The sequence below is a fragment of the Argiope bruennichi genome, chromosome X2, assembly GCF_947563725.1.
Source record: "Argiope bruennichi chromosome X2, qqArgBrue1.1, whole genome shotgun sequence".
Taxonomy (NCBI): Eukaryota; Metazoa; Arthropoda; class Arachnida; order Araneae; family Araneidae; genus Argiope; species Argiope bruennichi.
In genome coordinates, this window is record NC_079163.1 from 44,559,789 (window position 1) to 44,575,413 (window position 15,625).

Genomic DNA, 15,625 nt, shown 5'->3' on the forward strand with positions numbered 1-15,625 from the left:
ATCTATTAAAAGTAAAGAAGTGTTTATTTTGGTACAGTACTTCTTTTCTTTACAAACTACAAAATGAAATGGATATGCTTTGTTACTACGCATGCGTACCGGTAGAAATCGGTATTGTTTGGAATCTCTCTCTCTGAGTAGCATATATACATTTTTTGCTGTGTTTTCATTAAACATTAAAAACACTGAAATGAATGATATTAAATTGTTGATGGAATTAGGTATCACGTGAAAATTAATTAAACTAGAGTTGTGTTAATAAAGGTGGGTGCTGCAATTCCGTATTGGCTACACGTGAAATGCCTTGTATTTTATTATTAAATGATATAAATATCAAATTTATTTTAACTAACATAAGAATCGAAGTAATAATTTGCTACTAACCATCAACTGTAGCTCCCCATCCAATAACTGAGGCTGAAATGTTTAGATCTGGACTGGAATCGGGTAACTTGATGGGTTGAACTAAACTTCTGACTGGCTCCGTTAATTGAATTAAAGCAATGTCGTTATTAAAGTTACATTCATCGAAACCGTGTTTCAGAACTATCATTTCAATCTGTAATAAAGTAATAATCTTAAATCTATTGTAATAAAGTCAATAAGAATCACAAAGGGATGAATTCGAAATTATTAAAGTAGTAAATCAGTAAATAATTATATAATATAAGACGGAAACAATCCCTGGTTTGAATCCTTGCCTGAGGGTGACCCTTGAAAAAGTCTTCGGGCCGGATTCAGTTAATCTTTCTTTTTGATTCTTTGACTATTAACTTAATATTTATTTCTAATTTTGGATAATATAAGACGGCTTGTTTTCCTCATAATTTAATCATTGTGCTTGTAATTAAAATAAATTACACAAGCAAATATAAATATTTTATTTTTTGTAATGGAATGTTATCTTGATCTTACGCCATTATTAGCAAGAAGTGGTATTTTCCCAAACATGACTATGATTAATTAATTATAAATTAATATTTATAAATAATATATCTCGTAAAAGGATTTTTAAGGAAGGCATTAATCTGCTTTAGGAGCATCTGATCAAGAACAGTTGATCTTAAGCGATTTCAGATTCTCTCTATTTTCGGAAAATGTTACCGAAATTCTGTAGATGTATTATTTGGTACAAAGTTATGAAGTTGGGCAAAAGTTTTTTTATGAAGAGTTTTTTATAAAAAGCTTTTATAAAAGTTTCTGGATATATTATTGAACTAAATATTAAGTTCTATTGAATTTTTTTAAAATTTCAATTCATATTTAAATATCTATACCACTGCAAATTAGAAAAGATCAACCGAAAAAGTACGGCATGACCCGAAGTTTGAGTTGTGCTTGAGTTTATATGTCCAACTGTATCTATTCTATTCATAAGAAATTTTCTACTTATAATACATATATATTTTATTTAATATATTTAGACAATGTGTATGAAATTTAAGAAACCTTTAAAATAAGAAGATCTAATTCACCACGGATAGACAAAAAAATTTTATTTTTTCATGAAACTTGAAATTACAGGTCAAAGTTTAGTAAGATTTTTTTAAACATTTTATAGAACTGATTTCATTTTTTTCAATATTTTCATAAGGCATTTTTATTTAAAAATGATTGATAATTTTCTACTAGCACCCAAGCGGTATAAACTCATTGAAAGTATTTTTAATTCGAAATCAGCAATTTTTTGTTGAATCGCTCCAATGTTTAATGAGAAAATGTTGCTTCTTATATGATAAAAATCATAAATAAAATAAATATTGTCATTCATTTAGATTTTTAAGTTTTATCTTATAGAATTCATTCCTGTATTTACTTAGAACATTATTTCGACTGATAAGAAACAGCAGAAACAAAAATTTTAGCAATAAAACTAAAGTTGCTTTTAGATATTTTATACTAGTACTTACAGAATAAAAGTTTTCGGCATCTATTGGTTTCAATTTACTGCTTCCTATCATTATTTTGTACCAACTTGTTGAATTTCTGAAATTAAAAAAATAGCATTGCAAATATTTTAATTACACATTTGTATAATATTTATTTACTAATAAGCATAAGATGCTGATTAAACTTGTTATTGTTATTCTTACCATACATAATTTCGGCAAAAATTAAAATTATAAAGACAAATTGAAAAATTTGAAAAAATTTGTTATATTCTGCTATTATTTAAAATCTATATCTGGTGATTACAAAACAACTGAGTTGTTTTTTTTAGAATCAATTAGGATTTTATAATGAAACAATACATACGCAATCAATATTTTACTAGTCGAGATTTTTTTCCGTTCTTAAACAGGCAGTTAGAAATAAATGTTTCTTTAATAAAGATTCATAATGCCGGATTATTTCTTGATGTGAAAAAGAGAATGTAAATGTTTTACCTGGGAAAAATATTTTAAATTCAACTTGAAACTCTTATTGAATTATTTGAAATGCAAAAATTTTTAACCATTGAAAAGAAAATTAACTAATTAAATTGTATAAAAATGACACTAATGAAATTGTACAAAAAATAGCACCTTCAAAAAAGATTTCAAAGATGACGTTAAAAGTTCATAATCAAGTTTTCCATAAAAAAAACATGATATACAATATGAGGAGATAAGCCAGATGTTTATGAAATCTTGGCATTTTGGCTCCAAAAGAAAGGCGCATCTTGGCCTTGAAGAAAGGGACAGATGTGAGAATAGGATCATTCTGTTTTATTGTTCATAGCACTTCGGTCCTTCTCAGGGAGTTGTATTGCGACAATTGTTGTTACGTCGTCACGCACTTCTGCTTTTGTTATTATTATTATTTTATAAGGAGTACCATGTTTGCAGTACGAGTATCCTCGCAGATTGAAGATCCAACGAAATGACTTTATCCTCTTGCATTAAACAATTTTTATACTGTAATCTTTATTTAATAATTAAAAAAGAAGCCCGCCTGATAATCCACAAAATATACTTAAATGTGGAAATGATTAGAGTAGAGAAGTTACTATACCGACACTTCTTTGCAGAGAATTTTATGCGGAACTTCAATGTACAGGTGGAAAAGGACATCATTCGCAAGATGTAATTTTCCGTTCATCAGCGTCATTGCATAATAAACAATCATGAATGCTTACCCATTACTAATTTTTTTCTTCGTATATTAAAATATATTATGATTATTTCACAAAGTCGAATTAATCTACCACACCCTGTACAATATAACATTGTTGATTCAAAGTGGGCATGATATTTTAGTGCAAATGTTAACATAATAAGTGTGCTTGTGGATTCAGTATTTTTAAGAAACAATATATAATTATGATAAACTACTCATCATATTGCCTATATAGAAATTTTTTATTGTTAGTGCGTAAGTCTCCCATGCTGTTAGTCAAATATATTTAATGTGTGCGGGATTTCGAATATTTTACTAACCATATTGGAGCTTAAAGATATCTGTTTGATATATATACCATTACTCCAACTCATATCTGAATATTGACATGTTTACGAGTGCCATGTAATTAAGTTAGAAGCCTTCTATCAATGCTGAGAAAACGTATACAAACTTGCGTATGAACGAAATGTACCTACAGAAAAAAACACGCACATTCAAATATTATGAAATAATCAAAGTTGTTTGTATGATTATGTATAAATAAATAATTCATACTTCTAAAAAGAAGTTTAACTTTTAAATGATTAAAAATTGTGAGCTTAAGTAAATAAGATAAAAAAAAAACATTAACTCACATTTTTATGCAATGTGCAGCTGTTAATAACCATTTGTTTGTTATCAGAGCTGCTCCACAAGTGTGAAAATAACCAAATTTGCTCTTTCGTTGAAGAGAAGCCTGAAACAATTACAAATTTAATGAGATTTTCCTATACAATAACTGATAGACTTTTAAAGTTATAAAATCATTTTCAAAAGTAAAATTTTTAGAAGACTATTTGAAAGCGATTTAAAGTAGCTAAAATGTATAAAGATTAAAAGTTTGCTATTTAAGTGCTTAAAATCCTTCAATGTTTCTACTCTAAAAATGAATTAAAAAAAAAAAGACAACTAATAAGCAAAAAAAAAAAAAAAAAAAAAGTGAAATATCCAAACCTGAAAAGGAAATTCATTTTCTTCAGCTTTTTGTCCGCCTACAATTCGATCGAATACTGGAACTTGATCTTCAGAATTAGCCTTTAATAATACAAACTGTTGAACTGAATAAATACAAAATGCCAGTTATAATTATTTGAAGTATTCTTATGGTAGAAAGTTCGCAAATTTATACAAACGAAAAATCGCATATGATCTCTTGTTGAGATAGATTTATAAATTCCTGCTTAAAATGCTGAAATTTGAGAAGTAAATAGATTAGAAACGTTTTTCATTATGTTCAATTCATTTTTGTTGACAATTAAGATATGAGAGGAATATAAATTTCTCTTTTTTATATCATAAGCCCCTATTTTTTATAAACTGTGTAATCATGAACTTAGATTCTTTGGATCAAACACATGGCTGAATATAACGGACCAATAATTTTCAAATAGTGTTTGAAAATTGGACTAGATGAGTATATGTTATTACAATGAAATAAAACAATATGTTGAGCAAGCATGGACTGAACAGAATTGATAAGCGAAAAAAATGTGGGCAATCCGAAAAAAAAAGTTTACATGTATTTATTGTATGAATGAGTCATCAGTTAATTTATGAAAAATGGAAACAATAAGTCAATAGAAATTTCCACCATCCCGAAAAGAAACAGTTAAAATTTTTCTAATATTTCTATGATATTTCTATTTTTCATATAGCATACACTGAGAAAGGTACTCTTTGCAGAAGTTAAACGAAAGTACTTTAATACATTAATAAATAATAACCCTTTTTGTTCATCGCTGTTTTTAAGGCTTATTGTTAAATATTCGATAAATTACCTTTTCCTTCAAAAGGCTATTTCTCTGGAAATGTCGGAGAATTTTTATCTGAATAATTTTGATTCAAACATATAATATAATGATTTTCACTTTCAGAAGTCTGACACAAATATGTAAATTTAGAGACTCAGTTTCCTGTATCATTACTGAAAAGCTCTGTCAACCTTTGCTATCTCAGCACAGCTTTCAAGAATGCCAGGAATTTTCTTGGCATATTTGAGGGCGATTTCTTGAAGCGATATTTGTTTCAGCTATACTAGATAATATAGCTTATAGCTGATATTTCTGCTCATTTTACATAATCGGAAGTTTTCTTCTACTAACTCAAAGACGAAAGATAAGAATTGTCGCCAGTCATGGAATCTGACTTAGAGAGTTATGTAAGAATTAATGCCCACATAAGTGACTAAAGATGAAGATATATTTTCTGATTTATCCATGAGACCATTCTACGAGAAATCAATTCATCCGCCTTCTGCCTAAATGTCCACATTTTGTTTATCTGAAAGAGTAATGCTGACAATATTAATGGATAAATTTTAACTTAACAGAATTCTTCCAGCGAATTAATTTATTTCATTAAAATTAATTTTTTCACAATTTAAAAACTCCTTAATTCATCATATTTTTAAATACATTCTAGTTATTCTTGATTAGTTTAATGCCAAACGAGAATAGTATTCCAATCACAGGAAAAATTGACGTGTTTAATTTGGTTAACATAAAATAGCACCCAACAACAATAAAAACATATTTGCTTTCTGTCTTTTCAGAAATAACGCTTTTTCCTTTCACATTATTAATATCTTATAACTTTAAACGAGTAATTCTTGTATACATATAAATTTATTTATTTCGTATATCTAATCGTAACGGCTTTAACGATTTGGATCAAATTTTATTTTTAAATAAGGTTTTGCTTTTAAGTTTATATATATAGGTGTCTTTCCTGAAAAAAAAACACGATTTTTTCTTTTTATAAGTAATAAAATAAGTGTATTCCACTTTGAAGCGCAGGCAGTGCAGTAGTATAGTGGTCGAAACATGGATGCTACCTGAACTGCGGGTCCTCGGTACGAGTCGTAGGTTTTGCTTATTTTTTTTCACTTATGCATTTATATTTAATATTTTTGTTTCTTGAGTTTATCTATATAGGTGTTTTCCCCGAAAAAACGCGATTTTACACTGTCACAAAAAACATTTTTCGTAGCTATTAGAGCCTTTTTCTTTCTGCTCTCATTCTGACGAATGCCATGAAGCGTCATCTCGAACCCGACTGCACCATGGTAAAACTGAGTGTAAGCACTAAAATATAAGTAATAACAGATAAACTGTAACATGAATACTGCATTATATCAGATTGTTTTGAATAACATACTAAACTTAGTGCATTCATGATTTTTTTTTATTTAAATGGCCAGTTCATATATAGGTAAGATTGAAAAATAATCAGATGTTATCAGTATGTGATTAGTATCTAAATATTTTCTAAAAAGCACGATTTTACAAAAAACTGCCGAATGAAGCTCAGTCTTCCAGATATTTATTATATTAAATGGTAAGAATTAGTTTAAATAATCCATCAATCAATTATTAAAAGCGTTCGAAATCTTTTCGTGATTGAAATGGCATATAGATTTAGTAAACTAAATGGAACATTTCCGAATTGCCATGGTTTTTTTTGCCGAATGAAGCTCAGTCTTCCAGATATTTATTATATTAAATGGTAAGAATTAGTTTAAATAATCCATCAATCAATTATTAAAAGCGTTCGAAATCTTTTCGTGATTGAAATGACATATAGATTTAGTAAACTAAATGGAACATTTCCGAACTGCCATGTTTTTTTTTATCTACATATGAATAGTTAATAGATCAATTTGGCAAAATTTAATTAGATTAAGAAATATTAAACAAATTTGACTATCAAAAATTAACTGCTGAAAAATTCTTTTTCTCTTCAAGCTATAGATAAATAGCTTTGGGAACTATTCTAATTACAGTTCTGTAGGGAATTCGATATTATTATAAGAACATTGTCTCTAAGAATTATAGTTAATAGAAGTTCATCCTAATGTTATCAACGTGAATGAATCAATCAGAAGGAAAGGTGAATTTTGTCATTAATGAAATTGATGATAAATATATTGTTTATGAATACATCTTACTGATACTTATCGCCGGAAAATAATGATGTTAGTCTTTATGTTTCACTTGATTTTAAAATCAGAAGCGGAGACTATTTTTTGAAATGTTTTAAAAATGGTATAATTGAATAATAATAATCAGGAATCGTGATTTGCACATCGTCATGGCTTTGTAATCACAAGACTGGTAATGGTAGTTATTACATTTGAGTTGCTGGTCAAGATATTTTTTTATGTCAAAGAAAATAACTTACTCATCAAAAACTTTAATCAACACCTTTTCTCTTAAAATAAAGAAAAAAAAAGATATCTAAAACGAATACAAACCAATATGTAATCTGTCGAAATGCGGCATTTCTTTTTCTGAGTTTTAGAACCTCTAACAATTGCTTCAATGTTTGATTGATAAGGCATTGAAAATTATTGAATAGTTCTAGTACAGAACAGATATTTACTTCAGAAAAATCTTATTGAAATAGATTTTTAAAATTAATTTTAGTTCCCATTTTTTGTTTCTTATTTTTTGTTGTTATTTTTGGCATTTAAATACAAGAAAAATTAACAATTAATTGATGTTTAATTTTTTTAAAAATATCCCAAGACTCTTCTGTTAGTATTTTTATACAATTTAACAGTTGTATGTTTAATAATAAGGGCATAAACCGATGCACTTTTTCCTCCAACTTTATTTATCGCTGAACCTTAGCGATTTTTATGATATTTTCGAATTTGATGTATTCAAACATCATATGTTAAAATAAAGAGATTAGACTTGCTGGATTAGATAGACCTTCCTGTATTGTGAGTCGTCACTCAAGTTTGACTTTAATTTTTCGGATCATTTTGCTTATAAGATTTGAATAAACTTAAAAGGAAACTTAAAAATTAAAATGAAAGCACGAAGCACGTGAACGAATCAAATCCCGATTCAAGAGACAGAATATTCTTTTTATTCGTTATTGTGATGATTATATGACTTAATCTGTCATTTTCTTTTTACCGTGTTAAGTACCCAGAAAAAATGAAATAGTGATATGAGATTTACAAATCTCAAAGATATTAATAATAATGCTAATCCTTAGCTATGATAGTGCTTTTTATGTGATGTGCTTAGTGATTCTGCCTGATATAATAAATCATACACTGCATAGAATGTTTAACACTGAAATTTTATCTTTCTTATTCTTTTTATTCTTCCTGAGTTAAAAAGCTAGATTGTGAATTGAATAATCTGAGCTTCGTTACTTTAAGTATTTTGACAAGCATTAGCAAACTGGAATAAAAAAAATTCCATTCGGTAAGCGACAATGGTCCTTTATTTTTAACTTACTATCTGGTAACATAAATTGTTGCTGTCAGAAACAGTCAAAATTAGGGCTTGAAAATACTTTTTAGCCCTTAACTTCAAATATATTCCAGTTATCATAAACCTTCAAAAATACAAAAGTTGTTATGAACAACTTTTGTATTTAAAGGATAATACAAAAAATACTTTAAATGCAAAAGTTGTTCATGGATTAATTTTTCTATCTTCAATATTAAGAAAGTTATAGTGAACTGAAAATTTCGACCCTCCACCATTTCCATCCCCTTTCAGCTAAATTGCCCCCCAAAAGTAATCTTCCTATAGGAATCTGCCTAAAATGGATATCGTGTATATTCTGTATTCCAGAGAGAACTTAGGATGCTTAAAATTACCAAGCATTTCGAATAAACCGGTTCCATATAAATCCTTTTTTGATCAAAATGTACCTAAATGTTTCATTTTTTAACTTGTAAGTAACTAATTCATCTTTAAAAAATGTAACTAGAAATAATTCTTGAAAAAGTAACTGCTTACATACTCTCTTTTGCAACCTATACATGTATGGAACACAATTTAATGTATACTAGTAGTTGAATGTCATAGATCCTTTGAATATTATCTATTTTCATAATGTGTGCCTATTTCTGTTTTTAGTGTCAATCATAAAGCGATATGGCGTTGTAGATTAACAGAGATAGTTACTATTTCTTAATCTTAATTTCACTTTCACTCCCTTCTCCTGCGTCTAATATCTAAAATATCCTGGAATGAAATTTCGAAAAGCTGGACACTGTAAGCTATTTCGCAAGTTTTTTTTTTTTTTAAATTATTTTTGTACCAAAAGATGATAACAGTTCTATGTTTAATATAAGCTCAAAGTGCTTTTTGGGTAAGGAGATAAAAAACATGCTCTAATTTATCAATGAAATTGAAGGTGTAATTATCAAATAATATGTTGTTTACATTGATTAATAAGAATTTATTTCAATATCAACAAAAACTAATGTTATATGTTCATTTTCTATTTGCACTTTCACATTTATATAAGTTCTCTTAAACTAGCAAATCTAGAATATTTATTCCTTCAGATAACAACGTTTTCCTACCACATATTATATGCGATTTTCTCATTCAAAGTTCAATGGAAAAAACATTGTTCTGAACAAATAATCTTTACAAAAATAAATACTTCTATATAGATAAATGATATTATAAGTAAATTCGGTTCAAAATTTTTATCTGTAGAGTACATAATACATTTTATTGCTTAATATTTTGTTAATAATATTTATATCGCATTACATACATTTCTCGATTAAAATTTTTTCTCTTTGAGCAGATTAATTAATTTTTTTTACAAATGAGTTTCATGAATGAGGCTATAAATTATTTATTGAAGAAATTAATAATTTACTTCTGTTTTTCAACAAATAACTTATCTGGCATACCTTTTTTTTTTTTTTTTTTTTTTTTTTGTTTCCCAGATTTTATCAAACTGTACAATTTGAAGAGATATTCGTAACTGATCTTTAAAGAAAATTAAAAAATTCAAGAGAAAATTCATGAAATATTTTAATATGCATTAGTTGCGCATTAGCTTTAACATTTCTTAGTTTTTATATTTTCTTTAGTTTTTCTATACAAATATAATCACAGTTTAAAAAGTAGACAACTTGCTTGCATAATTAATTCTTACAAATAAGTTTAAGCACTCATAATAGTACTGTTATGTATATACTGTGACTTAAATACACTTGAATACACTGAAATACACTTGTTATAGTACAATCTTATGATGAAAGAAAGACTTTAAATAAACAGTGAAGCATTATGTCAAGACTAAAAATACGTTATAAGGATTATAATTATTTGTAAAATGCAAGCCTGATTCGATATTATTTGAATGCAAAATGTTTTAACAGCAAAGGTAATAAAGCGATACAATATACATGTACATAAAAAAATGACGAGATTAAGGGATGTGGTAGATAAAGGCATGATTGTCTGCACAGAATTGAAATCTGTTAAATTGTAAACTGCGCTGTGAACAATATTTCAAATAAATCATTATACTTGAATTGTGCTGTCCAATAAAAACATCATATAGTTAAAAATTAGTAATAACAAAACACTCCTTACATTTAAGCATTAAAAGGATGAAAAGGCTTCAGACTATTAAAAAGGTGAATAAACACTCAAGAATATTAGCCAACCTTTGTCTAAATCAAAAGTCTACAGATTGAATTTCCATTAAGTCGAGGATTTGTTATATATAGTAATATAAAAGTAATTCTGCTCGTGATTTAATAATCTAGATATAATAAAACGTTTAATAATTCAATAAGTATTCATTTTTAAAATGCTCAATTTCTGTATATATAATTAAACTTTCTAACATCTTTTGAAACAAGTATAGATAACTTTTAATTTTTAAAAAGATAAAGCAACTTTCTAAAAAAGGAAATAAATAACTATACACCCTAAAAAAGTAATATAACAATGTATACATACTTATGTAAAAGACGAACAGCGCACCCAACATTTTGCTAAGGTTTCAGAATACTGAGTTTAGATAAAATTTCGGAGCTCTGCTTTATCTTTAGATGACAAGAGAAATGCATCTTTTTTTTTCTTTCTAAGCTTAGTAAAATATTAGACTACTGTTAAAATTGCCGCTACACATTATTTTCTATGAGTTTGTATGCAACTTGAGAAAAACGGTAAAATGATGAAGATTTATTATCTTTTACTTCATTTTTGTTTCCAGACTTTGTACTACTGTCCAAAAGTTTTACTCAATCTTACTCAGTATTTAGGTTCAATATACAAGCTTACTCAGGCTCAGATTTAAATGCTACTCTAAATTCAGCTTTTTTTTGTCTAGAATCGAAGAGATAAATAAAATGTAAAGATATTCGATAAAGATTTGAATACTTTTTTATACAAAAGGTTTTAAAAACACGTTACGAATTTAAACGCTGCTGCTCTCCATTTCTTGAATGAGATAAAAATTTCTATTTTGTATGATATAAACATATGCATTTTTAAGCGGAAAAATGCATCAGGAAATTGAATTGTTATTATTCGTTTATTACACAGAATCATAATTGTTGAAATCGCTAGCCAAATTTATATTTGTGTAGAAAATTCGTTATCTTATATGCCTTTAGTGTGCTTAAAAGTATTTTATCCAATAAAAAACTTCGAGATTTTCGAAAAAGCTTTGTATTGAACAGAATAAAATATATCGACTATGCCTCAGGAACTATGGACCCATGTGTAACACTTTGCACTCTGAACAAATTTTTACTATTATAATTGTGTCTTTTGAAATTTTCATACCTACATCTCTCAAATTTAGAAAATCGATATTAAATCATAATACGAGAGGTGATCCATAAAAAAGTTTATAAGCAGCAGTATTTGGAAAGTAGAAATTGTGGATGGGAATATTGTTACCCAGAGTGGAGACACATGACACTATTTGTCTTAAACCGGTCGTTCGAGCAGATAGTGTCAGTACTGAGATCCGAAACAGCGACAGTAATGGCAAGACGTCTAGAGAAGTGGTCTCGTACATAAGTGTGAGCCGTGATATGATTTCTATGGGTCAAGAAATTGTCCCCAGCGGACATTCACAGACAAATCGTTAAAGTATAAGGGGGCGAAGCAATGAGTAGACAACAGATGGTGAAAGGGTGTCGTTCTTTTGAAGCGGACAGAGAGATTGCTGGAAACGTTTAGGTGGGAGGTCTGAAACCTCCTTCCATACAGCACTGATTTGGCTCCCAGTGACTATTTCCTTTCTCCAGCATTGAAGAAATACTTATCCGAAACAAAGTTCATATCAGACGGTGATGATCATAAAGTTGCCGAGAACTGGTTCAATAACCAGGGAACTGATTATTACCAAGACTTGTTAAACAAATTGGTATAACGGTATGATAAATGCCTCAACAGGTTAGTGATTATGTAGAAAAGTGACCTCCACATACGTCTCTTAATTACCATTTGTATTCTGTGTGTATTGTTAATAAAGCGTTTGTTTTTTGCCTTGTAAACTTTTTTTTGGATCACCCCTCGTACTTTAATTTGATTTTTTTTATTTGAGTATGATTCTGAAATTATTAGTTATTTTCACTGTCATTCAGATTCAATTTTGTCAAAAAAGAAAAAAAAAGAACCGAGAATTTGTTTTGCGAATTTTTAAGAAACATTTTAAGTCGATATTTTTTTAAAGAAAATTATAATCTTGTTTAGAAGAAAATAGTTTAAATTTTATCATCTCTATCCTTCTCTTTATTTATTTATTTTTTTTTTGTGAAATTTTCTAAAATACTTTTTTTAAAATTATCTTTTCCTCATCCGCTTTTTGAGAAATTTTATGCCTTTGATTTGAGTTTATTAACCAGATAAAAATTCTTAGAAATTAAAACTCAATTTATTTTGCAAATCTTCTTGAAAATGTTTATAAAAAAACTTAGTTTTTTTTTTTTTACTGAAATCATTAAAATCGGGGGACTAGTTGTTACATTGGATTGAAAGCTTGGATCCTGAGCTAAATCTAAAAAGAATTAAAATGCAGTTTACTTCATTACAGACTTTGGATTTAAATGTTTCTCAAAAGTCAGTATGTCTTTCCAGAATCGAAGAGATAAAATTAAAGTTTAAAAACATTCGATTAAGATTTGAATGATTTATTTATAATCAATGTTTAAAACAACAAGTTTTGAGTTGAATTTAAACGCTATTTCTCTCCCTTTTTAAATGAAATAAATAAAACCACTTTTTATGATGTAAATAGATTCCTTTTCAGGAAAACTTTATTAACTTTTATTTATTTCAGGAAAACTTTTTAATCAGACTTATTTATAACGGATTTTATCCATTCTCTATATGATACAACTTTTGTATACTTTGAAGGATATTCTTTAGTTCCACATTTTATTCCATTGGACACAATCCCTATAAGAACTGCTTTGGAATTTTTTATTTGCATCAGAGGTCCACCAGAATCACTCTGGAAAAAGATAGAAATAATTATAAGCAAAGTAGTTTTATTAAACGAATAATCTATCTAAAAAACAAATTTACGAAAAATAAAAACTGCCAAAAACATTACGAAATGATTTTACGAATTAAATTAAGTACTTTTTATAGAATACAAGTATTTGCTCCTGTAAGTAAAGATAATTGAGAGCAAGCGTATACAAAATCAAATTGTCTTAAGTTCTGTCATACAAAAAACAAGTACCTGATTTTACTTGCAATAGGATTTACCAGAATGTACTTCAGGATTTTTCTTAGTCCTGCTTCGATTCCGCTTTGAAGATTGGGCGTTTTATTTGAGTGTAGGTCCGACTTCCAATGTCAGAAGGTTTGATAAATGGAAGCGCACCAACTTAGGCAGTTATGTAATGCAATAAAAACTTTCTGTGTGTTTTTCTTAAAAATTTGAGTTCAATGATTACCATTAGCCTGCAACCAATTTGATTATTTCTATCAAGTATACAACGACGCATGGGTATTAAGTACATCGATTTTCAACGAAACAAAAAATAGTCACAGAATAGAAAAGAATTTCTTTTTTAGTGGACATTTAAGAGTATAGTCTCCAAAATTCCCATTAAAGCCCATAACTGCCCATTATAATACAAGTATCCATAATTAGTATTATTAGTACAATTGCAGTAAACCTGACATCTTCCAAAGCTACACATGCCACTCATTTGATCAATTTTGCATAAATGCATGAGGAAATATTTGCCTTATTCTTTATTGGTATATTTTTTTCACCTTGCTTCTTGACTTTCAGCCACTTTTTTCCACTCCAAAGTATTTTAATTTATGCTTTCTACTACACTTAAGAGGTTTTTTATCTTCTCGAAGCACAGAATTTATTCGATAAGAATTAGAATTTTTCAGTTTTGAGAAAAATTTCTATAAAATTGGGAGCCAACTTTTCGAATTTGGTTCCATTAATGGAGAGATTAGCAAAAAAGGGAGTACTACCCTTGACCGTTTATTTGCTGATTAGGTAATATTTTTGAGACTCTTGGCTTTATTCTTATGAAAAGAAATCAAAGCTACTTAGAAGTGAGAACATCAGTAAATATTTTCAAATGAATGACCATGTGTTGCTGAGAGATTGCAGATATTCATATGATAAATCATTGTCCCTGTATCGTTAATTCAGACAAATTTATTATTTCGTAGCTTATTTTAATCCATGTTGATGAATGCCATCAAATAAGAGGTAACGATTCAACCTCTTAGTAAAGGTTAGCAAATATTATTTTCATCCTATCTGACGGATTTCTTCAAAATGATGTATAGTAGGTTGCGCAAATCCTTTTTATGATTGTCATCAAATAAATGAAATATAATTTCTTCATGTTGTAACCCAAAATAATCATAATTTTATTTAAGAAATTTTGTAATAAAGTATGTATGACATAAGCAAATTTATCCGATCTTCTTTGCAAACAGTGGAATGATAGATAATACAGCTAAATGGCCAGTTAGGCGTGTGATGTCTCAGAGCAATCATTAAATCCGAGGAATCGATAAAAGAGGCGGGGAGAGGTCATTTGTGTTTGTACTTATTGAATGATTCATTGGATTGGTGTTCCGAGTTGAAGTCATGCGTAGACTACAGAGGAATTTTAAGAATAGATCACGCCACGAATGCGGTGATGTACTTTATTCCCCTCTCATTTTGCTTGATATATAAATTGAAGTGTTTATTACAAATTATTTAAATAAATAATTTGTAATTATTTTATTTCTGATGTGCTCTCTATGATCGAAGTCTAGGGTGATCTATACCCCTTTAGCTCTCTGGTTCACCACAGATATTAAATATGACATTCAGATAGGTAATCGGCTGTCCAGACTGACTTATCATTTCCAGGTCTCCTGACTTTTCATGCGCCAATCTCACATACAGAAAAAGTTATTAATCAGACTCATCTTCAATCCTGATAGGTGTGATCCGATAGTTTGGAGAGAATGTGCTGGGTCAGGTGTCGTCCTCGTCTTCTAACTGGGGCTCAAAATTATGAGGTCCATCCCAAAGTTGTTACTACTTTTATTTAGCCCTACTGTTATTTTAAAATGAAGCGCTGATATAATTACTTCAGTCTCCAACCCGCTCTCTTCCAATTTCAATGCCCATACTATAACACTGACATTTATTTGAACTTTAAAGCACAAATCACATTCTAGTAGAGATTTCACGTTAGTTTTGCAAT

General features: G+C 28.4%; 1 protein-coding gene across 1 annotated transcript in view; it reads right to left on the bottom strand.

Annotated features, from left to right (window-relative positions):
* LOC129959726 (polyserase-2-like) overlaps positions 1 to 15,625 on the bottom strand; it is an 87,955-nt gene that overhangs the window by 6,186 nt on the left and 66,144 nt on the right. The window contains exons 8-13 of the mRNA XM_056072617.1: positions 13,229 to 13,392; positions 10,884 to 10,918; positions 4,096 to 4,199; positions 3,738 to 3,838; positions 1,911 to 1,986; positions 385 to 559 (exon numbers count right to left, since the gene is read on the bottom strand). Coding sequence (XP_055928592.1) covers positions 385 to 559; positions 1,911 to 1,986; positions 3,738 to 3,838; positions 4,096 to 4,199; positions 10,884 to 10,918; positions 13,229 to 13,392 — 655 coding nt within the window. The remainder of the gene's footprint in view (positions 1 to 384; positions 560 to 1,910; positions 1,987 to 3,737; positions 3,839 to 4,095; positions 4,200 to 10,883; positions 10,919 to 13,228; positions 13,393 to 15,625) is intronic.